Here is a 26,976-nt window from a genome sequence, read left to right on the forward strand (position 1 = left end):
CAGTATACCTGCACTCACCCTCCCTGTAACTCCCCCTCAGTATACCTGCACTCACACTCCCTGTAACTCCCCCTCAGTGTCCCTGCACTCACCCTCCCTGTAACTCCCCCTCAGTATACCTGCACTCACCCTCCCTGTAACTCCCCCTCAGTATACCTGCACTCACCCTCCCTGTAACTCCCCCTCAGTATACCTGCACTCACCCTCCCTGTAACTCCCCCTCAGTATACCTGACCTCACCCTCCCTGTAACTCCCCCTCAGTATACCTGCCCTCACCCTCCCTGTAACTCTCCCTCAGTATACCTGCACTCACCCTCCCTGTAACTCTCCCTCAGTATACCTGCACTCACCCTCCCTGTAACTCTCCCTCAGTATACCTGCACTCACCCTCCCTGTAACTCTCCCTCAGTATACCTGCACTCACCCTCCCTGTAACTCCCCCTCAGTATACCTGCACTCACACTCCCTGTAACTCCCCCTCAGTGTCCCTGCACTCACCCTCCCTGTAACTCCCCCTCAGTATACCTGCACTCACCCTCCCTGTAACTCCCCCTCAGTGTCCCTGCACTCACCCTCCCTGTAACTCCCCCTCAGTATACCTGCACTCACCCTCCCTGTAACTCCCCCTCAGTATACCTGCACTCACCCTCCCTGTAACTCCCCCTCAGTATACCTGCCCTCACCCTCCCTGTAACTCCCCCTCAGTATACCTGCCCTCACCCTCCCTGTAACTCCCCCTCAGTATTCCTGCCCTCACCCTCCCTGTACCTCCCCCTCAGTATACCTGCCCTCACCCTCCCTGTAACTCCCCCTCAGTATACCTGCACTCACACTCCCTGTAACTCCCCCTCAGTATACCTGCACTCACCCTCCCTGTAACTCCCCCTCAGAATACCTGCCATCACCCTCCCTGTAACTCCCCCTCAGAATACCTGCCATCACCCTCACTGTAACTCCCCCTCAGCATCCCCGCCCTCACCCTCCCTGTAACTCACCCTCAGCGTCCCTGTAACTCCCCCCCAGTGTACCTGCCCTCACCCTCCCTATAGCTCCCCTTTAGTGTCCCTCCCTCAGCTCCCTTGTAACACACACTCAATATTCCTGTCAGTTACCCTGAATCTCATTGCCCTGTCACTTAGTCACATTCACCCTTTATATAACTCTCACTGATCCTTTACTGTATTCCTGCCAGGCACACTATCACTCATGCAACGCACCACACACTCACCCTGGACCTAACGCTAAGCACCACACAATTACCCAAAATTATTTTACTATCACACACTAACCCTAGCCCTAACTCTAATGCTGGACATTTACTATACAATTATCGGGGTGTTCCACCCGATATCAGTGGATTGCCCTAATACTTGTAGTGTGTGTGCGGGCGACCAAGAGTAAAATATTGATCGGTCGGGCATGTCGGACCATCCAGCATGCCCGTCCAATGTGATATTTTGTAGGTTAAATGTCGGCCACATCAGGCAGTGTATGGCCAGCCGAAGGAACGGGGAATTGTCTCCTCCCCAGGAGCAAAGCGCAGATATCGGGGCCAATACACTGTGAGATGCCTTACAGTGTATGCCCATGATATCTTCAGGGTGACAGGCTGCCAGATAAATGTCTGTCGGTCTGACCAGCATTTTGTCTGGCAGTGCATGCCCAGCAAAAGTAACACACTGTAAAATGTAAAATGTTCTCCAACACACAAAACGAGCAGGAAGATGGGCAGAACGGAAACAAGGACAGACATAGAGGGGAAGAACGGAAACAAGGACAGACATAGAGGAGAAGAACGGAAACAAGGACAGACATAGAGGGGAAGAACGGAAACAAGGACAGACATAGAGGGGCAGAACGGAAACAAGGACAGACATAGAGGGGGAACGGGAACAAGGACAGACATAGAGGGGAAGAACGGAAACAAGGACAGACATAGAGGGGAAGAACGGGAAGAAGGACAGACATAGAGGGGCAGGAGAGCAAGAGGGGAAAAAGTCCAAGATGGGATTGAAGAGAGAGAGACAAAGTTCTGAAAGAAATAGTGGAGGGAGAAGAGAGATATGGAGAAGACACAGGGCCTGATTCAGAGTTGGGAATAGAGATATCTCTCTCTCAACTGATCATCTTGGTGACACCAGGCTGCACTGCAGGTGGGGCAGATTTAAAATGTGCAGAGAGATTTAGATTTGGGAGGGAGGTGTCCAAACTGACATCTAAAGTGCAGTGTAATAATAAAGCTGTGCAGTATTTGTGGGCTACATACAAAAGCAGCCAGTATTTACCTACATGCAAAAAAAAAAAAAGGAATTAACACCTCTTGCATTGCGATATGGTTTATCCAGGTACACAGTTAAGTGCTATCTCTGTCTCTATTCCCAACTCTGAATGAGGCCCACAGAGTGGGAAGTGAAAGATGGGAAAAGTTGGGAGAAACGTGGGTGGAGAGAGAAGAGAGAAAGTTTAAAAAAATGAAAAAGAAAGCCAGGCAACGCCAGACATTAACTCTAGTGTGTGTGTGTGTGTGTGTGTGTGTATATATATATATATATTTATTATATATATATACAGTCAGGTGCATAAATATTGGAATATTGACAGAATTTTCATATTTTGTCCTCTATTCACCACCACAATGGCTTTGAAATGAAACAAACAAGATGTGCTTTAACTGCAGACTTTCAGATTTAATTTGAGGGTAATTACATCCAAATCAGGTGAACGGTGTAGGAATTACAACGGTTTCTATATGCGCCTCCCACTTTTTAAGGGGCCAAAAGTAATGGGACAAACTAAACAATCCTAAATCTAACTTTCACTTTTTAATACTTTGTTGCAAATCTTTTGCAGGCAATTACAGCCTGAAGTCTGGAACGCATAGACATCACCAGACGCTGGGTTTTATCCCTGGTGATGCTCTGCCAGGCCTCTACTGCAAATGTCTTCAGTTCCTGCTTGTTCTTGGGGCATTTTCCCTTCAGTTTTGTCTTCATCAAGTGAAATGCATGCTCAATCGGATTCAGGTCAGGGGATTGACTTGGCCATTGCATAACATTCCACTTTTTAGCCTTAAACTCTTTGGTTGCTTTTGCAGTATGCTTCATGTCATTGTCCATCTGAACTGTGAAGCGCCGTCCAATGAGTTCTGAAGCATTTGACTGAATATGAGCATATAATATTGCCCGAAACACTTCAGAATTCATTCTGCTCCTTTTGTCAGCAGTCACATCATCAATAAATACAAGGGAACTAGTTCCATTAGCAGCCATACATGCCCACGCCATGACACTACCACCACCATGCTTCACTGATGAGGTGGTATGTTTTGAATCATGAGCAGTTCCTTTCCGTCTCCATACTCTTCTCTTCCCATCACTCTGGTACAAGTTGATCTTTGTCTCATCTGTCCATAGGATGTTGTTTCAGAACTGTAATGGCTTTTTTAGATGTTTGACAAACTCTAATCTGGTCTTCCTGTTTTTGTGGCTCACCAATGGTTTACATCTTGTGGTGAACCCTCTATATTCACTCTTGTGAAGTCTTCTCTTGATTGTTGACTTTGACACATATACACCTACCTCCTGGAGAGTGTTCTTGATTTGGCCAACTGTTGTGAAGGGGTTTTTCTTCACCAGGGAAATAATTCTTCTGTCATCCACCACAGTTGTTTTCTGTGGTCTTCCGGGTCTTTTTGTGTTGCTGAGCTCTCCTGTGCGTTCTTTCTTTTTAAGAATGTTCCAAACAGTTGATTTGGCCACACCTAATGTTTTTGCTATCTCTCTGATGGGTTTGTTTTGATTTTTCAGCCTAATGATGGCTTGCGTCACTGATAGTGACAGCTCTTTGGATCTCATATTGAGAGTTGACAGCAACTGATTCCAAATGCAAATGTCACACCTAGAATCAACTCCAGACCTTTTACCTGCTTAATTGATGATGAAATAATGAGGGAATAGCCCACACCTGTCCATGAAATAGCTTTTGAGTTGATAGTCCCATTACTTTTGGCCCCTTAAAAAGTGGGAGGCAAATATAGAAACCGTTGTAATTCCTACACCGTTCACCTGATTTGGATGTAATTACCCTCAAATTAAATCTGAAAGTCTGCAGTTAAAGTACATCCTGATTGTTTCATTTCAAAGCCATTGTGGTGGTGAATAGAGGCCAAAATATGAAAATTCTGTCAATGTCCCAATATTTATTCACCTGACTGTATGTGTGTATATATATACACACAAATGACAGCCAGCACACGCTGTATATATCAGTCAGGCGGCTTTGCCTGGGGTGACGCCTCATCGGTGCTCAATGAACACCAAATCCACATCCAAAGTAGTTGCACAAAAGCAGAGGTCACTCACCAGAACTTCTCTTCATAGTGTTAAAACACCTACTTTACTTGTCACAGCATTGGTGCAATAGTCAAGAAGGTCGATGTTTCCACTGCAAAAATGCAGTCTTTTTCAAGACACCACCAGTGCATAGGACAGGACACGTGTGTGTGAGCGCTCGCAAGCGGGTCGATGTTGGGCAAGTGCACATGCGCACGGCGGAGGCTGCTCCATCATGCGCTTGCGCGAGACCCGGATAGCGACGGCCAAGCCGTCGCTCCGGGTCTCCCACCAAAGGGGGCGTGCTGTCAATGGTGAGTGACAGCACGCCCCCTTTGGTGGGCATGCCGGGGGGCGTCAACCGTCTGGGGCCGGCCCCACTGACATCACTAGTGATGTCAGTGGGAGTGCTTTTGGCTCTGATAGAGCCAAAAGCACTCCAGGGCTTGCGGCAGACGAGACCCTACCGCAAGGGTCTCGTCGCAAGCCCGATGGTCGCGATGGTCTTGACCATTGAGACCATCATCATGGACGCTCGCATAAGCTGTGGGTGGTAACCCACAGCTATGCGAGCGTCCAAGAGGCCACACTAATAAAAAAAAAAACGCCTTGATTCAGAGCGGCCGCTCGTTCAGAGCGTCCGGCTCGGAATCAGGCCCTAAGCCTTAGAGGTCTGTGTACTAAGCCTTAGAGAGAGATAAAGTGGATGGAGATACAGTACCAGCCAATCAGCTCCTGTCATTTTACAGACTGACAGGAGCTGATTGGTTGGTACTTTATCTTCATTCACTTTAACTCTTTCCAGGGCTTGGTACTGTGCATTGTGATCTGCAGTGACTTAGTCGGTGCTGCCCGTGGCTGAGGGCAAGGGGGAGACTGGGAGCTCCTCTCTCTATTCCGCTCTTCAGCGCCTGCAAGTTCAAGTGGCGGCAACTAGTAGTTCTGCTGTGTGAGTCTGGCAGGTCAGGTCAGATTTCTGTAGGGCGGCATGGGCAATGATTGTGTTTTATATTTTTTCCTGTGAGGGCCATTGAGTTTGAGGCTTTTTTCCTGTAGGGACAATTGTGTTTTATTTTTTCTTCTGTGAGGGCTATTGTGTTCGTGCAACCTCTACTCCCCGTTCTCAACACCAGGGCCACTTGCTTGTTTTGCCACCCCAGGCTGAAAGTTGCCAGCCAGCCCCTGCACACGCTGGCACAGATACACACACGCTGGCACAGATACACACACGCTGGCACAGATACACACACGCTGGCACAGATACACACACGCTGGCACAGATACACACACGCTGGCACAGATACACACACGCTGACACAGATACACACGCGTTGACACTGATACACATGCGTTGACACAGAAACACACATGCTGACACAGCCTACACAGACACACACACACACACACTTCTTTCCTACAAATGCAGCCAGCCTGAGACAAATAAATGCAACAAATGCAAAAGTCCATGCCCGTGGTAGGTGGACAAATAGGTCATTTGCAATTTCGTACAGTCCCCGCCGCCACCAATTACCATTAACAGTGTTCTGAATGTGGGCGGCCATTTCTATTTTGAAGTGCGGCCTCCTGGTCACTATCTAAGCTGTGGGTTACCACCCACAGCTTTAGCGACCGACCAGGTTGATGGTTGAGATGGTCAAGACCATCGGGGCTTGCGAGGAGACCCTAAGGTTGGGTCTCGGCAACCGCAAGCCCCAGGGAGCTTCCTGCTCTGATCGAGCAGGAAGCTCCCCACTGACATCACTGCTGATGTCAGTGCGGCCGCCCACAAAACGGCAGGCATTCCTTAAGGAACGCCTCCGTTTGTGAAACAACACCCCCACCACGCCTACAAAACGGGCAAGCTCCTTTTTGTAGTGAGCTCCGGAGTGAGAGAATTTCTCTCTTGCTTCGGGGCTTGCGCACGCGCAGTGCAGCTGCTGCACGTGCGCACGGCCTAAACATCGACCTGCTTGCGAGCGCTCAGCGCTTGTGAGCGGTTCTGAATGAGGTCCTGTGTGTGGGAGGTAGTGGTGCCAGCTCTTTAGCATTACCACGGGAGCATGTCTGTGGCCCGGGTCCGCTGCAGACATGTCTCCGCACCTGCGGCGGCAGTGACTGTGCAGGGTATGCTGGCTGTTAGCATTACCATGGGAGTATGTCTGCGGTTTTGTTCCTGCAGATATTTCTCCTATATCTTCCAGACAGTGAGGACACTGAAAAGTGCTAATGTTCTGAAGCAGTTTAGTTAAGGTAACCCCGGGGGCCCCATGTTCTAAAGCAGTTTAGTTATGGTAACCCAGTGGCCCCATGTTCTAAAGCAGTTTAGTTATGGTTACCCAGGGAGCCCATGTTCTGAAGCATTGAACCAATAATGTTTTCCCTATATTTTTTATGTTATATTTGTCAGTTTGCCCACAGATGAAGGTCTCAGGTCACCAGTCAGACAGGACAACAAAGCTTCACTGCTTGGTGTACGGGTTTTATCCCCAAGCTGTGAATGTGTGGTGGATGAAGAATGAACAAGAAGAGGTTCTCTCAGATGAGGTCAATCGGATCCTCCCCCATCCTGACGGCACCTATCAGATAACAGTCAGCATAGAAGTTGCGGTCGGGGAGGAGGAGCATTACTCCTGTCATGTGGATCACAGCAGCCTGGAGAAGACACTCAGTGAGAAATTGAGTGAGTAGCAGCTAAACAGTAACAAGTCTGTGGCCGGCATGTAAATTGAAGTGATACTAATAAAGTTACGAGTAATGACACCCTATCAGCAAACTGAATTAAAAGAAAAACTTTACAAATTAAATGAAGAGATCGCAGTCCTCCTCTGATTTAACAATATACATTCTGTCTACATTGTGATATAGGGCTCTATTTACTACAATTCGCATTTAGAATACAGATTGTAGTGTAATATTTTCGATTTCGCTTTGCGAATTCAGGCAATATCACAGGGATTTACTAAAAATCCCTTGCAGGGACAGAGCTTTATCGCAGCCTAATCCCTGTATTTTTCGTAAAAAACAGTGACAAGGTGCCCGCGCATGAGCCGACTGGCCGCCGCGACCCCCTTCTCCCTGCGACCCCCCCTTAATTTCACTTACCTCCGGTGATCAGGGCTCCGGTAATGTCCTCCATGGCTCCAGTCAGCTGGTCTCCCATCCTGCACTGTGACCCGGTCAGCTGACTGGGTCACAGTGCAGGATGGGAGGCCAGCTGACCAGAGCAACGTAGGACATCACCGGAGCCCCGATCTACGGTCCCTGGGCTCAGGTAAGTTATTTTTATTTTTATTTTTTTTATTTTTTGCAGTGAACAACATTTGATCTGTTTAGACCACACAGCTGATCACTGGGGCCTGCTCTGGGCTCTGCTCTGCCTGTTAGAGCAGAGCAGGAGCCCGGTAACCGGGGGAAAGCCTGGATAATGCCACTTCCAGGTGGCGTTATTATCACAGGGCTTCCCCCGGTATTTTTTCACATTTTATTTTTAGTAAATATCAAGCAGATCGCATTTCCCATCATCAATTATGGGAAATGCAATCTGATTACTAAAAATATGTGATAATTAGGGCTTGGAGTAGAATTTTACGAATACTACTCAATTGCCCTTTAGTAAATTTAGGGATTTTAAGAATGTTTGTTTACACATGATCCTCCAACAAACCTCTCCTTAGGCAGGCCTCACAAAAAGTGTGACAAACTTCCCCATCAACAGTCCTAAGGTCTTTGCTGGAAGTAGGACCTGTAACGCATTCAAAATTTGCTGGATGTACACAGGGTCGGCCCTAGCCCAAATTATTTGGTAAGCGAGTATATTTTTTTTGGTGCCCCCAGGCATATTGTTGCACGTGCCCAAACAAATTAAGAGGCCTTGGTCTCATGGAAAAAGCCATAACCATGACACACACCCCTTTCTCGTCACTCTGGGAAGTCCTTTCCATTCCATATGCACCTTAATGCAGTCCCCACAGTAGTGCCCCTTATACAGTACCCCCAGTATGCAGTGCCCCCCAGTAGTGGTCCCTCTTATGCAGACCCCAAGTAGTGCCCCTTATACATTGCCCCCAGTAGTTGTCCCCCCTGTGCAGGCCCCAGTAGTGATCCCCCCCTATGCAGTACCCCTTAGACAGTGCCACCAGTAGTTGTACCCCTTGTGCCCCAGGAGTGGTCCCCCTTATGCAGTCCCCACTATGCAGTGCCCCCTGTAGTGGTCCCCCTTATGCAGTGCCCCTTGTGCCCCAGGAGAGGTCCCCCTTATGCAGTACTCCAGTAGCGCCCCCAGTAGTAATCCCCCTATGCAGTGCCCCTTATACAGTGCCCCCAGTAGTTGTCCCCCGTTCAGTACCTCTTGTGCCCCAGGAGTGGTCCCCCTTATGCAGTCCCCCAGTAGTTGTCCCCACTATGAAGTGCCCCCTGTAGTGGTCCCCCATATGCAGTGCCCCTTGTGCCCCAGGAGAGGTCCACCTTATGGAGGACTCCAGTATCGCCCCCAGTAGTGATCCCCACTATGCAGTGCCCCTTATACAGTGCCCCCTAGTAGTGGTCCCCCCTGTGCAGTGCCCCCTGTGTCCCCAGTAGTAAGCCCCTTATATAGTGCCCCCAGTAGTAGTCCCCCCTATGCAGTGACCCCAGTAGTGGTACCCCCTATGCAGTGCCCCTTATATAGTGCACCCAGTAGTAGTCCCTCCATGCCATGCCCCCAATAGTGTTACCCCTTATGCAGTGCCCTTTAAACAGTGGCCCCAGTTGTAGTTCCCCCCCCCTATGCAGTACCCCCAGTATTGCCCTTGTCGAAGCTGGATAATTGGCTGAGACAAGATTAGCTTAAAATAAGATCGATACGACGCCATCTTGTGAATGGCCGCAAGACACCATTTTTTAAATGAGATCGGCAAGATGCCATTTTGCGAATGGCCGCTCAGCGCCATTTTAGCTAAACTCACACTTAAGTACATATGGCGATGCTACTATTAGCATTAGGCGATCGTATCTTTTACCATATCACATACAAACATTAATACACACAATTGCGCTGTTAACATGTCGCATATTAGCGAATGCATAAGGCTTGGTATGAAAACGCTGTTTATTAGCTTATTGCGCACGCATCTGCCTGAAGTTAACTAACGTCTTTTCCCAAATCCCTAATACTTACATAAAGCACACTTACATAAAAGGTTCCATAGTTTTAAAGTATAAGATCCAAGTTTTATTCATTTATTACAAATGCTGTGAAATAAAGACTATTTTAGTATCTAAGGTTTAATACATGATAAGTAAGTCATGTTTGGTATTATACTGATCTGCACTCTTTCAACAGCTTCCCGGTATCATCGGTGTGAAGATTGCATCATGCATTCTCAACTTATGGACCATCAAGATATAAAGCACCAAAATGTATTTTTATAAATGTTTGCATGAGGCGGGAAAACTGAGACAAAAGGCTGTCGGAGGCTGGACTGTGTCCATTTGAATCGACCTGTTAAATGCCCTGTAACATATGCACTCGCACTGGGAACCAATGGGATTAGCAACAAACTTCTCTATTGTGTTGTCTGTTTCTGTGAGGGTATAAATGTGTGTGTTGTGACCCCAGTCTGGAGTCTTCTTGCTGATTGACGGAGGTTTCTTGCTGATGCCGGTATCTGGTCCAGAGCGCGTGCATATGTATAACTATCTTGGGTCTGTATAATTCTTTGCGCTAAATTGTACTTAGATCACAGCGTGTAACTGACTTTACTTTTACTTGAATAATACTTTGTGCTTTGGAAACACATGTTCAAGGTCTAAAGTCTTTATTTTACTGTATGACTGCATATGCAAATAGCGTCTATCTTAGAGGTTTATAGGCAGGTTTTAGAAGGTATAGGTAGGAGCGTATAGAGGTTCAAATTCAGTATCCTTACCCTTTATATAGTACCCCCTTGTAGTGCCCCTAGTTGTAGTCCCCCCTAGTAGTAGTCCCCCCTTGTAGTGCCCCTAGTAGTAGTCCCCCCCTTGTAGTGCCCCTAGTAGTAGTCCCCCCTTGTAGTGCCCTTAGTAGTAGTCATCGTCCCCTTGTAGTAGCCCCTAGTAGTAGTCCCCCCCTAGTAGTAGTCCCCCCTTGTAGTAGCCCCCAGTAGTAGTCCCACCTAGTAGTGGCCGCCCCCCCGTAGATGGAATACATACGATTTACAACTTGTGTCTGGCGGTTCAAATCCCGGCATCGGCAGGCCGACACGGCTGAAAATCCCGATCGTTGCAGGTAAGTATGAGCTAACCTAACCCTCCTTAGGGGTGCCTAACCCTAATCCCCCCTTCCCCGCTGCCTAAGCCTAAATCCCCCTGGGGGGTGCCTAACCCTAAGTCCCCCCCCGGGGGTGCCTAACCCTAACCCTCCCTCCCCCTAGCCTAACTCTAACCTCCCAGGGGGGATGCCTAACCCTAAGTCCCCCCCGGGAGCCCTAAACCTAACCCCCCCCCCACGGCTGTCATTTAACCGTCGCCGGTATAAAGCAGTCGGGAAGTTGGCTGTCGGGCTTCCGTGCACTGGCTTCCCGATTGCATACCCGTAGACACACACGTAATAAAAAAAAAACACTTACCTGAATCCTCGCTCTGGTTCCTGCTCCTGCCGCTGCCATCCACTCTTCCGTCCGTCCTCCCTCCAGGCAAAGGCTGCTCCTCTGTGTCCCGGTCTTGCAGGCTGCTCAATGTCTTTAATTTCTCCCCTGCATCCCAGAAAGCCAAGCGCGGCCGCGATGATGGCACGCGGTGCGCCGCACAGGCATTCTGGGTGACAGTGGGAGGCTCTTAGGGACAGTGGGAAGTGGTGGTCATCATGGCGCCCACCAACAGTGTTTAGGACGCGGCTGCAGCACTGGCGGCGGCGGGCAGCGCAGCGGCATAAAGTATAATAAGTCACTGTGACTTATTGTGATGCCGGCTGTGTCCTTACAGCTTAGCGCCATACGCAGCTGCGTACCTGGCATAACGGGCCAGCCGGCCCTGGATGTACAGTGTAAACACAGCCAAGAGCTTCTATTGCTCTGATACCAAGATGACCATCTACAGCGACTCCCTGTTTTCTGCGCATAAAAACTTTTCGAGAAGCATCCCATGTGTAATATTTTGGCAGCTCACAGTACAGCAGGGTCCTTGCAAAGTCATCATTTTGACACAGTTCAAAGAAAGAAGTCAATGTTGTTGTGTAATTTGGTATAGCCAAGGAGCTGAGAATGCTGGGAAAGCCTGCTAATGCTCTCTTCAATAATAAACATTAAAATCATAACAAAACATGCTCCGAGGCCCTACCCATATGCCGTGAGGCCCCACAATGAGCATACAGCAAAAATTGTGTTTTTTATTTAATTAAAAATTAACAGTAATTAATTTCAATTTCACATTTTTTTAGTTGCCTCGGCCATGTTTTAATATGCTCGTATGTAAAATTTCACGATCTTGGCTTGTAAGCTGTGGATTTATATAGAAAGACAAAAGGACAGAAGGAAAAATTTTCGCTTTTATTTAGTAGATAGTAGAGATAGAAAAGAAAAAAATAGTAGATAAGCTAAATCCTTTTCTAATTCTGAACCTGACCTGTAGAGGGTGAATACTATGCAAAAATTGTAGTTTTTAATTAATTAAAAATGAACAGTAATTTCGATTTCAAATTTCTTTAGTTGCCTCGGCCGTGTTTTAATACTCTCGTATGTAGAATTTCACAATCTTGGCTTGTAAACTGTGGATTGTAAACTGGATTTGTATAGAAAGACAGAAGGAAAAATGTTCACTTTTATATAGTAGAGATAGAAAAGAAAAAATAGTAGATAAGCTAAATCCTTTTATAATTCCGTACCTGACCTGTAGAGGGCGAATGCTATGCAAAAAATGTGTTTTTTTAATTAATTAAAAATGAACAGTAATTAATTTCGATTTTAAATTTTTTTAGTTGCCTCCACTGTGTTTTAATACTCTCGTATGTAAAATTTCACGATCTTGGCTTGTAAACTGTTAACTGTATAGACAGACAGAAGGACAATTTTTCACTTTTATATAGTATATAATGTTAATAAATAGAACCCTTAGACTTTTTTTCTCTAATGAGATCATGGCAAGAAAACATCAGCCGTAGTATAGAAACAGAGGGCCTGATTCAGACCCGCTCGCGAGCGCTGAGCGCTCTCAAGCGGGTCGATGTTGGCCCAGTGCGCATGCGCACGATGGAGCCGGCTCCATCTTGCGCATGCGTGAGACACGGATAGCGATGGGCAAACCGTTGCTCTGGGTCTCGTACCAAAGGGGGCATGCTGTCGATGTTGAGTGACAGCACGCCCCCTTTGGTGGGCGGGCCGGTGGCGTGGCTGCCCAGACGGAGGCGTTCCCATGGGAACGCCTACCATCTGGGGCCAGTCCCACTAACATCACAAGTGATGTCAGTGGGTGTAAGAGCAAGAAGTCCACTGGGACATGCGGCAATGAGACCCTACCACAAGGGTCTCGTCGCAAGTCCGATGGTCGCGATGGTCTTGACCATCGCGACCATCATCCTGGCCGCTCGCACTAGCTGTGAGTGGTCACCCACAACTATGCGAGCGGCCAGGAGGCCGCTCTAAAAATACAATAGGCGGGCACTGATTCAGAGCGAGCGCTCTAAAAGAGCGTCCGGCTCTGAATCAGCCCAGAATTCCATATTGGAGAGGAAACGGACTGTATTACACTACAGAGAGTATAGCAGTAATATGAGACGTAATGGTCTGGCTGCTATAGGTGCAGTGGACATATAACTAGTCTCACAACTAATGGACCGTTCTTTACAATGCGTTACGCACCCTATAAATTTCAAAAAACGTAGACAAAACCTGGCACTATGTAATTTGCTTGTGGGAGTGTTAGAAGTGTGTTCTCAAAGCCTTTATTACAGCACAATGACCTCTGGCCCTGATTCAGCAGCACGTATCACTATTGACATTGCAGCTCCGTAAACACCCCCAGTGCCACTGTGATAATAAGCTAATGTCTGCCACCGCTCAGCCAGCATAGAGACGCCCATTACCGCTTTCTCACATCCGTAATACTTCGCAGTCCTGTCACATCGGTGACATTGAGGAACATCGGCCCGTCACGCACAATTACAGCAGCTCTCACCTGTCTCATCGCACGCAGTGAGTACACAAGCTGCGTATGCCGTCGCAGTGGCTAATTTATGCACGCCCCATGCAACGGTGTTCAAACGGTCAGGCACGCCTGCGTTACTCTGACCACTCCCCCGTCACCATCCTCAAACGCTCACGGCCTGTCACTGACTCTGTGATGGATACCTGTGTGCTTGCAGTGTGATCGCAGTGGTGTGCATGCGCAGTACGCAACAATCGACTGTCTGCCTACGCGGTTGCAATTGTGATCCGTGCTGACTCAGAGCCTCATTCAGAGGCGGTCGTAGGATGCAAGCGGTCGTTCTGAAACAGGGCGGCCGCTTGCATCCTGAACGGCCGCCTCCATGTCGGTCATTAGGCTGTGGGTTAACACCCACAGCTCGTACGACCGCTAAAGGTGATGGTCGAGATGGTCAAGCCAATCGCGACCATCGGGGCTTACGACAAGACCCTAAGGTAGGGTCTCGTCAACCTTAAGCCCCAGGGAGCTTCCTGCTCTGTTTGAGCAGGAAGCTCCCCACAGACATCACTGATGATGTCAGTGGGGCGGCCCCCAAACGGCAAGCGTTCCAACAGGAACGCCTCCGTTTGGCCGGGCACGCCCCTGGCCCGCCCAGCAAATGGAGCGAGCTGTCACTCAACATCGACAGCTTGCCCCGTCTGCTACGAGACCTCTAATGACGGATCACCCGTCGTTAGCCGGGTCTCGCGCATGCGCATGACGGAGCCGGCTCCATCATGCGCATGTGCACTGGAGCAACATTGACCCGGTTGCGAGCTCTTAGAGCTAACGACCGGGTCTGAATAAGCTCCCCAGGCCCTCTGTACTGAGGGCCTGATTCAGAGGGGGACGCTAATGCGATCGTAGCTGCGATTTCGTATGCAACGCAGCTGTGAAAATATGCTGATGTTAGCAAAGATCACCCGAGCATATGGATGCCCACTGCTGCCTTTTTACCTTAGTGCGACGATGCATACCTGCGTATATATCGCTAACATCTCCACACAACAGCGGCCATCTTGCCCTTGCGGCTGGTCTAATCTGCTGCAGCCATGGGAACTCTTCAGACATGCAGAGCTGTGTATGCCCTCGTAGTGGCTAATTTATGCCCATGTAATGGCGTTATACGGACAGACACGCCTACGTTTCCCAGACCACCCTCTCGTCTCCACCCCCAAATGCTGGCACCTGTCACTCACTCTGTGATGGATTCCTATGTGCGTCCGTAATCACAGTGCGTAATCGCTCAAAACAATCGCTCAATTGCGTGCGTAATCACCTTTGCTTCCTTTGTTGAATCAGGCCCTGAGCACATCCATGGGAATACATTATAACGTAGTAAGAGCTGCTATTTTTTGGCGCTACAGGTAATGCCGACATTTTTGCCTGTCAGAAAGCGTGTGTGTGTGTCCCCATTCCCTTACATTAATGCCAGCGTTGAAGGACGACTAACAAATTAACAGGCTCCAACAATGCGTATTGAACACCTACAATGGATGCCTGAGTGTATGAGCCTTAGAGATATGTTTGCTAATGGTCAATTTTAATCGATTGAAAATTGATCACGATCGATCATCATCGATGTTTTGTTTCTGGAGCTAAATCACACATTTACTAATACGTAAAAAGCTAAATCAAAAATTGTCTGTTAGTAAATGTGTGATTTAGCCAGAAACACAAAATCGATTATCGATTTTGATGGATTTTAAATCGATTAAAATCGACCTTTAGTAAATACACCCCTAATACTGTTCCTTTCATTTATCTTTTTTTTTCCTTACCATTAGCACTACACCATCTCCTAATAGTTTCCAAAACGAACAGAAGCCATATTGGGGTTTATCTTGCTGCCGTACTCTTCACAATCACAATCCCAATCATACTTATGATGGTATTATACCTAAAAGTGCGTCAGGTGAGTACAGAATTTACTGTGTGTGTGTGTGTGTGTGTGTGTGTGTATGTATGTATGTATGTATATATATATATATATAGCTGGGGGTAAAACATGAATGGGATTTATTACTTTGCATTATGGAAATGTCTTGTAGCCCCTTTATACTTGGTTACCACAGTGCAGACTCCTCTGAACAAGCTGATTCAAGTTGGGCGGATCTCTGCATTTAGGCTACTTTGCGAATGCACACAAAATAACCGTTTGGTGACAGTGCCGTTGGCGTATAGTCAGAGTTCCGCGCCATTCTGAGCAATTTGTATGGCGAGGAGACGCCTGTGTCAGACGGATCTCTTGCGCCCAGCATGGGGAAGGTGTATGTGCTGATATTAATGATAATGATGACAGTTGGGCCTGTGGTTAAGTGGATCGCTGCATTAATATACAGTACTAACTTTGGTTGCTGCGGTCGTCCGGATTTTCGCCCCCACTCTGCATACGATTCAGAATCAGGCCCAGTAGTGATAATGAATAGGTTCCTTAATGAGAACCTCTCCTCAGTAATTATGTACAATAGTGCAAAAAAGAAAAAGACATAGCGCTATATAACTGGATATTACATTCAATCCGCGACTACACAGAAAAGCAGAGAAACCGCCATTGAAATAGAAATGAATTTTAATTACCACATAACAATAATAAATTGGTATGGAATAATGAAAAAAAAGCATATAAAAATGAACAATAGTCTAATAAGGGACAAGTTGATTCAGGGAATAATAATAATTTACCAGAGGGGCAGTGGCTGAAGTTAGATGGAATCCTGACAGCTGCGTGGAATCCCCTGGGGATGACGGATCGTGGGTTCCATAGAAAGATGGCGAGCAGGTAGAATAAAAAAAGGTTAGGCAGTGGGGGTGCCCATCATTGGGCGTGGGTTCGGACACGGTGAGTAGAGTCAGCAATGCAGTTTAGCAGCAGTGGTGGTGATCGGAAGTCCCTGATGTCATTTTATCAACTCGTTTTGCCTCTTGTGACTTATTTATATGCTTTTTTGTAGCATACAGAAATATTCTATTCTATTAGTTAGCCATAGATACTAGCATGAGTATGTTCAGTGTGATGGGATGTGCAGAGGTCTACAGTAGATTCTCACAGAATGTTTTTTTATTTTTTTAAATTGTCATTTATTGCTGCCCTTGTATAATCAGTTGTTAAATATGTATTCATAGTCATGACCCCTTTAGTTATACCACTTGCAGACCTCTATCATTCACTTACCCTTTTCCCTACCCCCCTGGCAGTAAATATACAGAGATTGTTTTTAAAGTAAACATTGTGTCTACTTGAGGAGGCTCCTGCTGAGAACATTGAATCACCCAAATTGTCTTCTGATGATCCACATCCGTCAAAAAGCTGCAGAAGAAGACTTGGGTGTAGGCACTGCACCAGAGACTGAGGTGAGAGGATGCACAATGGCGCACTACTTATTGTTTAACGCCCCTAAGGGGCCGGAGTCAGCGTCGTAGGACCTGATTCAGAGATGGACGCTACTGCAGTTCTAATGAGGATCGAGTGATTATGTGCCATTGCAGTCAGGGGGTGTTACATGTACATACACTGTAGGAACACGAGTTTTCATTTAATTAGCATGTTAGGAGTTACCACAGAATTTAGAAGGATAATTGACACTGTAGATTCAATATAACTGAGGTGTGTCATGGGCCAATCTGCTCTGATTATAAATACATCCAGATGTTTATGTCACTATGAATTATGAACACTATTCTTTGGTGTATTACCATTCCGGTATGAATATATAAGACATATTGGGGCTGATACTAAGTCAGAAGCATCTCGGCTGGGGCAGTCTGGTTACTACCTTACGTTAATGCGAATGTCCACCTGTCTATGCCGTTCATCCCTTCGCCTTCATGTGTAAGATTACTTAGTAGCACAGCGAGGGCTGCCGGGGGTGTGTGTAGGGTCCTATTGACTTGTGAAGGTCTGGAACTCACTACTCATGAATGGCATGGCAGTCGGTGCTATCGTGGTATGCCATGCACATAAGGGACTTTTTTATCTTTTTGATGACTGTAGTACTTGTAAGGTTGGGTAGATAATCCATCTCGAACTAGTATCAATCAACTAACACCAAGTGATCCTTCTCCCTCCAATCAAAAATGTCTGTAGCATTAGTGGATCAAGGAAGATCGGGAACTTCATGCAGAGAAAACGTTTCTTTGGTGTAAAGAGGGAGCACAAGCAGCTGAAACCTGCTCATTATCAGTCAACATCATGGGCCAAAACAGGGCATCTTTAGTCCGGCGCTTATTGGCTTCACACCCAAGGTGACCTTGGTGAACTGTGTGTGTAGAAGCTCTGCAGAAATTCTACAAGGCATGAGGGATCGCAAACCACTGACCTCGCAGGAGAATGCCATTGGAAGGTGTCAGTTCATCACAAATGACTTCGGGTCACAAAGCAATTCCCTGGGCAATGAAGAGCAGCAAGTGAGAATTATAGGGGGCAGATATTGGCGGAGGTCATCATTGAGCGTGGCATCACAGAGCTGCTCCAAACCACCGGAAGACAATATATCAAATTCCATAATAACGAGATCATCACTATCAGTGACATCAGAGTCTGGGAGGTGCACCAGCAACAGGGCACTACATGGATTTCCCTCTCCACGTTTGTACACAAGTGGCAACACTGGAGCTTGAGCATGAAACATTGGACCCTGGCAGAGGCAGAGTGTAGGGGTTTGCACAGAGGTTGATGGTCAGTTTCAACCAACATGGCTGTCAATAAGTGAATTTATAATTTTTTTTTACAGGAAATGCCAACAGTTTTCTTTTTTAAATTTGGGCATACTATGACTCTGCCTCAGTGAGGGCCCAATTGCAAATGCAATGCATGCACACAGCACCTGAATGGTGCTGAGAGGAATCCGCAGGAATGAGACCTGGGCGATGAACATCAAAATACTGGAGTACAGGGCTGCTGGTCAGCATGGACTAGAGAGACCGCTGCATCTGGCCAATCCATCCAACACCACTCAGGGTCATTATGCAGGAGCTGGCAGGCTGGAGCAGTGACTGCACTGTAGTGCGGCATAAATTTAGACAGGTAGTTGGTCTTGCCCAGTAAGCTTGTCCATGGGTGGGCATTTGTTGGATAGACAGGGTTTTGGTTAGGACTGGCTAGAAATCCTGAAAGGCCAGGAAGTGACCCTCTTACGGAACTTTAGATATTCTAAAGTGGCAGATGTCAGGTTTTAGCTTCATATTGATCTCATGGATTCTTTGGAGGTGCATATTGTGTTCCTCCATGGTGCATCACCAAATATGGATGTCCTCTTCAATCATCACACAGGGGACTAGTGCTGTCATACGGTTGAGTTCTGCTATTACCTTGTCTCTCATGGCAAGCGGTACATGTCTGGGGCAGACACTGTTGGTGGGAGCAATTCACCTACGTTGTGTGTCTCTCTTTCTGTTATGGTGAAAATATTTCACCTTTGTCAGTCTTAGGGCTCAATCCCATAGGCAAACGCAGGGGGGAGTTTCCATCTGCCTGGAAACCCCCCTCCCCAGCCCACTCCATCACCACAATATAAATAGTAATATAATAGAATTTTACAAGTGCTGCATGTTCTTCTCAGTATCACAAATGAAATAATTAGCACCACCTGTGGATCTTTTAACATGTATCAGCTAGTAATAAATAACCTGTGCATCAACTAGGAGATCTGGAAAACATTCACCATTAGGGATGTGCTGCTATAGAGCCCAATATGTACATATATGTCCAGGGCAGTGCTAGATTAATCCCAGACTCCCGGACTTGTTCTAATACTCTGGAATGGTGCCCACATCTAAAATAAAAACATTCAGCTCAGGCAGGATGGCCATACTGCCGCATCTAATGGCTTACTGTGATCGCTGGTCCTGTATATGCTGGAATTATGACACACAATACACTTTGTGTGACGCATATTAAAGCTGGTTAAGTGCTAATTCTACTCTCTTCATGGACTGGCCACACTCACTCTAAAATCAAGCATTTGGAAACCCCCCTCTAGAAATCCTGAGTTTGCCACTGAATCCCATGAGTAAGGGCTCTATTTATTAACATTATTTTTACTAAAATAAAGTGAAAAAGGGTGTTTTCACACCCTTTTCACATTATTTTAGTTTCACCTGTAGTTATTACAGGGCAATTGGAGTAGAATTAGTAAAATTCTACTCCAACCCCTAGTATCACTTATTTTTAGTAAAGCAGATCGCATTTCCCATAATTGTAATGGGAAATGTGATCCGACCAGAGTTACTAAAAATAAATTGTAAAAAAATACCGGGGGAAGCCCTGTGATAATAACGCCACCTGGAGGTGGCGTTATCCAGGGTCTTACCGGTCTTCCCACTCTGCTCTAACGGGGAGAGCAGAGGCGGGAGCCGGTACCAGTAATCAGCTATGTGGTCTAAACAGACCGCAAGCTGATTGCTGTAAAAAAAAAGAAAAAAAAAATGTGAAACATTTTTTTTTTACTTACCTGAATCCAGGGACCGGTGATCGGACCTCCGGTGATGGCTCCTCTCCGGTCAGCTGGTCTCCCACAGTGCACTGGGGCCTGGTCATCAGGTGATCGGGTCCCAGTGCAGTATGGGAGATCACCTGATCGGGAAGCCCGGAGAAGATCACCGGAGGCCAGGAGGATGCAGGTAAGTGTAATGAAGGGAGGGGAGGGTCCGCGATCGCGGGGGGTGGGGCTTAGCGTCGGTGGGGGGTAGCAGCGACTGTGGGACGGCGCATGCGCGGGCTCTTAGTCGCATATTTTTTTCAGAAAATACCGCGACTAGAGTGCGGATGGGATCCGCAGGGACAGAGCTTTATCGCAAGCTCTGTCCCTGCAAGGGATTTATAGTAAATCCCTGTGATATTGCCTGAATTCACAATGCGAATTCACTCGGTAATATCACACTACAATCCGCATTCAATATGCAGATTGTAGTAAATAGAGCCCTAAGTGAGCTGAGTGCCACACTTATGGTACCTCTGGACTGCAGATTAGTGTTCGCAGCCCCATAGATCCGGGGTCATATCAGACCACGAGGGGGAAGTTTGAGGTGCCGTTGCCAGCGGGTCTATGCCGTTGCAGTGGCAACTTGCCCCCTTCACGGCTAATAGGATTGAGCCCTTAAGATCAATACTTTCAAAATAGAAGCTGTCATCTGGCGTAGTTTCCGTCGCTGACTGCACAATGGTAATCCGATGCTGTGGGCTGCTGGAGTCTGTAACATGAGGATGCCTGTTTCTGTTTCTAGGCTTTGATCTGCACCAGTCTCTATAGTTATACATTTTCCCGCAAAGATTGCAGCATTTATTAAATACAAGACATTTATGATGCTCACAGGAATGGCAACCATCACAAATCACACAGTGTACTGATTGCTGGGTGCGATGCTGGAGGGCGCGTACATCAGACTCTCTTGGGCACTTTTGTTAGACTGCTCGCTCAGCATGCTGATGTGTATGGCAGTCTCTATTGTTATCCCCTTCTCACGCAGCCAGTGCGCACGTGCTACATCACTGTAAGTCCCACAAACAATCCTGTCCCTGATGAGCTCACTTGTGAGTGGTCCATAATCACATTTTATTGCTAATAACTTAAGCCTGGCAGTATATGGGGTGAATTTACTAAAGTGAGAGTTTTTGGAAGTGAGTTTTAGAAGAGATGTTGCCCATAGCAGCCAATCAGATTCTAGCTATTATCTTCTAGAAGGTGCTAGTTAAATGTAAAGTAGAATCTGATTGGTTGCTCTGGGCAAAATCTCTTCTAAAACTCACTTCTAAAAAGTCTCACTTTAGTAAACTTACCCCTAAAGGTGCATACACACACAACGATTTTTTGAACGATTATCGTTAATGATATCGTTTATCGTTCAATCGTTGAAAAAATCATTCACTTTCAAAGTTAAAATGATGAACTATTATTGTTCATGCGTGTTCACGTTTGTAGTTTGTAGTTCAGTCAGACTGACCAACTCAATGATTTTCATTAAGGGAATATGCAAAAATCGTTTGTAGTTCAAAAAAATTGTTCATTACATTTAGTAAATGAACGATTTTAGTAAACGATTTTCATTCTTTTTTCCCTTGAAAAAATTAACGAAAATCATTTACTAAAATCGTTCATTTACAAAATCATTGTGTGTATGCAGCTTAAAGCTGCATACACACACAATGATTTAGTAAACGTTAAATATAATTTATTTAAACACAAGCAAAAAACCTACAGAAGACAACAAATGCATACAAGACACAACATTAAAATTGTATTGATACACTGGGGCATGTAACAGTATCAATGAATGTCTAAAATGCAACTATAGTAACAATATAAATATTTAGAATTTCCACAGCTCCGGCATATAAATAGATAACGTTAACATGACTAAATACTTCCTCACAGCTGGGTCCAGCTGAAGATATCTCTGAATATAGTCACCGATGATAAGCCCACAGGCCAATTCCATATGAGCTTAAAATTAATATATATACATGTCCACTGCAGGGAGCATAATCATATAGTGCAATGTTCTAATGCAATGGCCATCGCAATATTGGTAAACCTCCACTGTTGGTATATATGGTGTTACCTCATATGTGGGCCACTAATATAGCTGTAAAACGGCGTCTAGTCTTGATCACCTGCTGGTAACTGTAGTCCTCTACTGGTCAGGCAGTCTCCCCGGTAAACCAGCTAACACAGGATGCTGCTCGGCTCCACGTTCTCTCTAGTTCTTAATAATCAGCAGGGGGAGTGGGCGGCAGATGATTAGTGGAGCAGCACAATGAAGCTGTCAGAGTGCAGTGCTGCCCGGCTTCCCAGATCTCCTGCTCTCTGCCTCCATGTGAGTGGAGTGGGCAGCAGAGGAAACGGCGAGCTGCTGATGTGTCCCGCTGTAAATGAGGTATATCTGGAAAACCTGTCCAGTGAGAAATAGCGGGTGGCGGACAAGAATGCAATACCAGCAGCAGAGTCTTTGTAGGATGAACTATATAAATCCGCCACTAAAAGCTCTAACGCGTTTCTTCTCATATGGGATTTCTTCTGACACCCCTCTGAAGAAATCCCCCTACAGGAATAAACGCATTAGTGCTTTTGGACAATATCTCCACAGTACAGTGCTGGATTTATATACTTCATCCTACAAAGACTTTGCTGCTGGTATTGTTTTTTTGTCAGGGGCATTTTGAGGAGGGGGCCTGTGTGGAGACTCGGGGCCTGATTCAGACCCAGACGCTAAGCTGCGCTCTCTCGCAGCCGAAAGGGGCCGGGTATGCAAATGCAGCGATCGCACTGTGTAGTGTAAGGACGCCCTCTATGTATTAGAAAGCGATGGCAGAGTGATCGCACGCCGGTATAAAGACGCCCACTTTTCCCTCTTAGCACACGTCAGCTCCAGGAAGTGTATGAATAATCAGTAACATCGAGAGCCATCGGAGCTGCACGCAGTGCTTGCGGTAGACCCTACCCACCGCAAGCACTGCAATCACTGCTGACCAAAATACAACCAAGTGACGTGTACAATGATGCCTCCATGCTAATTATGCACACCCAAAAAACTCAGTTTTGATGCCCAGACCACTCCCCCGTTCACAACCACCTTCCCTTGTTACCTCCCACAAATGACTCTGTCACTCAATGTAGCATCCAGTCTTTGTGCTACGAGCACACGATTCCCGATCGCAATGACTGGCTGGTGCATGCGCACTGCAACTTATACGCATGCGCAGACGGGCGACTATCACCCATAGCGAGTGTTCGCGGCTTAGCGAACGGGTCTGAATCAGGCCCTTAGTGCAGGCCCCCTCCGCTCTCGTTTTCCAGATATAACCCCGTTGGCAGCGGGAGACATAAATCTATATATTTATATTGTTACTATTGTTGCATTTTAGACATTCATTGATAGTGTTACATGCCATTGTGTATCGATACAATTTGAAATGTTACATCATATATGCATTTGTTGTCTTCTGTAGGTTTTTTTTGCGTATGTGTTTAAATAAATTATATTTAATGTTTTCATTTACGGGTACATTTTTCACTTTTCACAGCGCTGTTCTTCTATTTTAATTTGTTTTCTCTCTTACTGGTTTGCAACCATTTTTTGAACAGCTGCGTAAGGTGAAATATTGATATAATGTGTCTCTTTTCAAGCGCCAATAGCTGCTTTATTTTTTGGTTTTTTTCTGTATAGATAAATGTATCTGTCTTATCCACTGTCCCTCTGCTCCAGCAACAATTCAAAGAGTGTAAGCCTGTACCTCTTTCTATTTATCTGACAGCCCAGCACGGCAGTACAAGCATCATTTCCTCTTGAAGTTGAGCCAGGTATCCGCAATGACATCATCGAATACCATTGGTTCAATGCATCTGAGACACTTAAGCCGTCACTGATGACTCCTTGCACCATGTGAAGTTGACTGTGGCAGATTCACGACAGGAGGCTGGAAAGCTGCAAGAAACACGTCCTTACTTGAAATACTACATAACCAAAATGGACATCAGAACACTTCCTGAATACAGGGTGGATGGCGTGATGCAACTTCCCGCAGCCACACTCCGCGTACATTTACAGTGTCCTTTTGTGGTTGCTGACACTGTTAGTGTGAACTTAGTTGAGTTTACGACATTTTGCGCAGCTCAGACAAACTTGTACCACAAAGAGAGTGCACTCATATCCACCAATATAGACGTGCACATACTGTATCTGCCACTGGTGCCTGGAAATGCGGAACAGGGGAAGGAAGTGGCTAAAACATAGGCTGAGTACAATAACTAAGGCTCGTGCAGACCTGCAGAGGCATACGTAGACCCCGGCTGGGAGGCATAGCTCTTATATCTTTTAGCAAAAACCTGCAGGCGATGAAGATTTGATGTACATTTGGCTTATACAATGCAGAGCCTGGTGCATATAGACTGGGTCGGTCTGGCCCACAGGAGTTCAGGGGAAACCCAAGGTGAGCCTCACTGCCTGAGGGCCCCAGCCCCTCCTCTAGGGATCAGGTTCCAGACTGTGCACTTGAATTATAATTTTATACATATGTTACATTATACTGCACAGGACTATGGTGTACTTTCTACAATGCATTGCTGTTATTAATCTGTTACAATCTCTTTCATTCACTAGCAGTATTATAAATATATTGTTAAAGGGACCCAGACCATGCACCCTCTAATGGTTAGCCAAACCTCTATAGACACTTGCTGAACCTACTTCCTGATGAAGCCGCTGAGTCAGTACAAAGGCGGAGAAGACTAGATGAGGGCTGATTAGGCGCGAGGCTATTTAAGAGTCCTAATTTTTTGTAATTTAGTGTAAGTAAGCTGTTGCTAGGCAGGGTTAGTTGGTTTTGCATGGGTGCTGGGTAGCCAATTAGAAGTTTTCAAGGGGGCGTATACATTACAGGAGTATTTAAGGGCCAGTCTGAATTTAGCCCAGCCTCTTTTCAGTTGCAAGTCCCCACCCTCCCACCCAAAGCCTCGCTATACATTTGTTTGTCTTTTAGGGATTATAATAAAATGCTACAGTAGGCGGGAAGGCGCTGCTAACCAGCGGCCACATCTGGTGTAAGTGGTCGTTGTGGGGCACTTGCCCTTTTGAATGACTGCTGGTATATCTCACTCATGCGGGCGGGACAATTGGCACTGCCTTGCGGTAGCGTCCGGACTGTGCCATATTAAAGGGTGGTGAGACCTGTGCAGCGTGGGTTACACATATATACAGGGGGGGACCGTATTAGTCGCCCCCCCCCCTATTTTTATGTTTTTAATTGGCTGGAGCTGGGTTTGGTAGCGCCTTCTTTGCCACCTTTTTAGGAATTAAAATATGGTCATTCAATTAATAAATATCGTGACCTTAAACCAATGCACTGGTGTATGTATGGTTATTTTATTATATAAGTTAGCTTAAGGTTGTGTTACAAGGTTTAATTACAATAAAGCAATGGACTAATTAATGTAGTATTCAGTGCCAGAGAGACCTTCAAATATCCCTCTTCGTGTGAACCAGATTCTGTCATCACAAGTGGATTACATTCACACCGGCTCCTGTGAGGAGCAGCACGAGCCACACAGAAGTTATACACTGAACGGAAGGTCCGGTGGGGTAAGCCCTAAGGGATAGAGCTTTATAAAAGGGGCATTTTCTTGCATGCATGCTATTCTAAAAAGCCCAAAACTCTCCCTATGTATCTCTGTACATTTTACAGTTTGCTCTTTATAATACAAAGTAACTCTCTCGATTCATTTAAACAAAATATTGTTGCTATATGCTAGCCCATTCCTACTAGCAAAGAACTGATTTGTTACTGTGAGTATCTTTGGATGGAATGTGCTAAATGTAACTTATTTGCAATCATACCAGATTCAGTGCTTTTGGACACCACATAATCAAAAGGGGATATAATAACGATCTTCGGATGACAAAAAGTACACAGTGACATCATAGGATTGAAATATCAACCTGAGGATTAATTAAGGATCATATGATCAATTATTACTGCGTACAAACAGCATCAATTATCTGTTTCTTTCCACTAGTAATATTCAGCACAACTGTTCAATCATTGCTCTAACTATTATATATTTATATTTATTTTTATTTTTTCCTTCTTTGAGAGTTTAAGTAAATTGTACAAATTGGTAATATTGTCTTCACTGTAAGGTGGAATTTTTTTATTAATTGTGATTTTATAACTGTGACCATTACACTGTATTTTATTACTCTCTGTTTTTGACCCAATATAAGGGGTGTATATATGCAAATATATTTTTTAATGTTGATAATAAATTATTTAACTGACTAGCACCTCATTCTGTTATGCTTGTATTTTTCACATTTTTGGGGGGTGTCCAGTTCCATACATATGGTGGCAGCTGTCAGTTAATTACTGTGTTTGCTCAGATTGCCCAACAGGTTAGCGCCTGTTTTTTTTCTGTGTTTTTATTAAACCTCTATAGAGGCTAGCCACACCCCCTCTGGAGGCTGGCCATACTGCTAAATATGGGCCCCTATCACTGCCGAGACCCCCATGGGCCCTTCATTCCCCAGTCCGACACTACATGTAGAGATGTGTACGACTGTACTATTTTCATGGGACAGTCTGGCCTCACTAGAAGGGGCCATTGTCTGGGTAAAAGGGTCTTCCCCAGTGTGTCCCAATTTTCCATTTGGCAATGTTGGAATGGACAGTATTGTTTTGGATGGTTTACACTCAATTGTGTTTGCCAGGTCGGTCTGCCAGCTGGCACCTGTAATTTATATCTCACTTCGCTCATGTGAGAAGGAGATATTCGGGTGACCATTATTTTGAATGCCTCAACTTTTATATTTTGACCTTTTTTATTGATACACCATAGAACAAAACCATTTAAATTTCTTTGTCAAACAATAATGCATATTTTCTACTTCAGGGTCCATAGGGTATCCACAGGATACCTTGGGGTATAGGTGTGATGTCAGTCGCAGGGCACCAAAGAGTTAAGCTTTCAGCCTCCCAGGATGCACTAGGTCCCCCTCCTATACCCCGCCCCCGGGCCA

At 46.0% G+C, this 26,976-nt stretch overlaps 1 protein-coding gene and 2 long non-coding RNA genes across 5 annotated transcripts in view; 2 read left to right on the forward strand and 1 right to left on the reverse strand.

The window, feature by feature from the left end:
• LOC148506551 (major histocompatibility complex class I-related protein 1-like) overlaps positions 1-7,020 on the forward strand; it is a 91,224-nt gene extending 84,204 nt beyond the window's left edge. The window contains exon 4 of the mRNA XM_088446500.1: positions 6,740-7,020. Within this exon, the coding sequence (XP_088302626.1) occupies positions 6,740-7,020 (281 nt within the window). The remainder of the gene's footprint in view (positions 1-6,739) is intronic.
• The window catches only part of LOC148506531 (uncharacterized), a 555,606-nt gene that overhangs the window by 468,756 nt on the left and 59,874 nt on the right, over positions 1-26,976 (reverse strand). The window lies entirely within an intron of this gene.
• Positions 14,004-26,192, forward strand: LOC148506552 (uncharacterized). Its single transcript, XR_015869769.1, has 3 exons — positions 14,004-15,382; positions 16,716-16,821; positions 23,720-26,192. It is a non-coding gene; the product is annotated as an uncharacterized LOC148506552 (long non-coding RNA).

This window comes from Taudactylus pleione, unplaced genomic scaffold (assembly GCF_031769625.1).
Source record: "Taudactylus pleione unplaced genomic scaffold, aTauple2 ptg000400l, whole genome shotgun sequence".
NCBI classification, from domain to species: domain Eukaryota; kingdom Metazoa; phylum Chordata; class Amphibia; order Anura; family Myobatrachidae; genus Taudactylus; species Taudactylus pleione.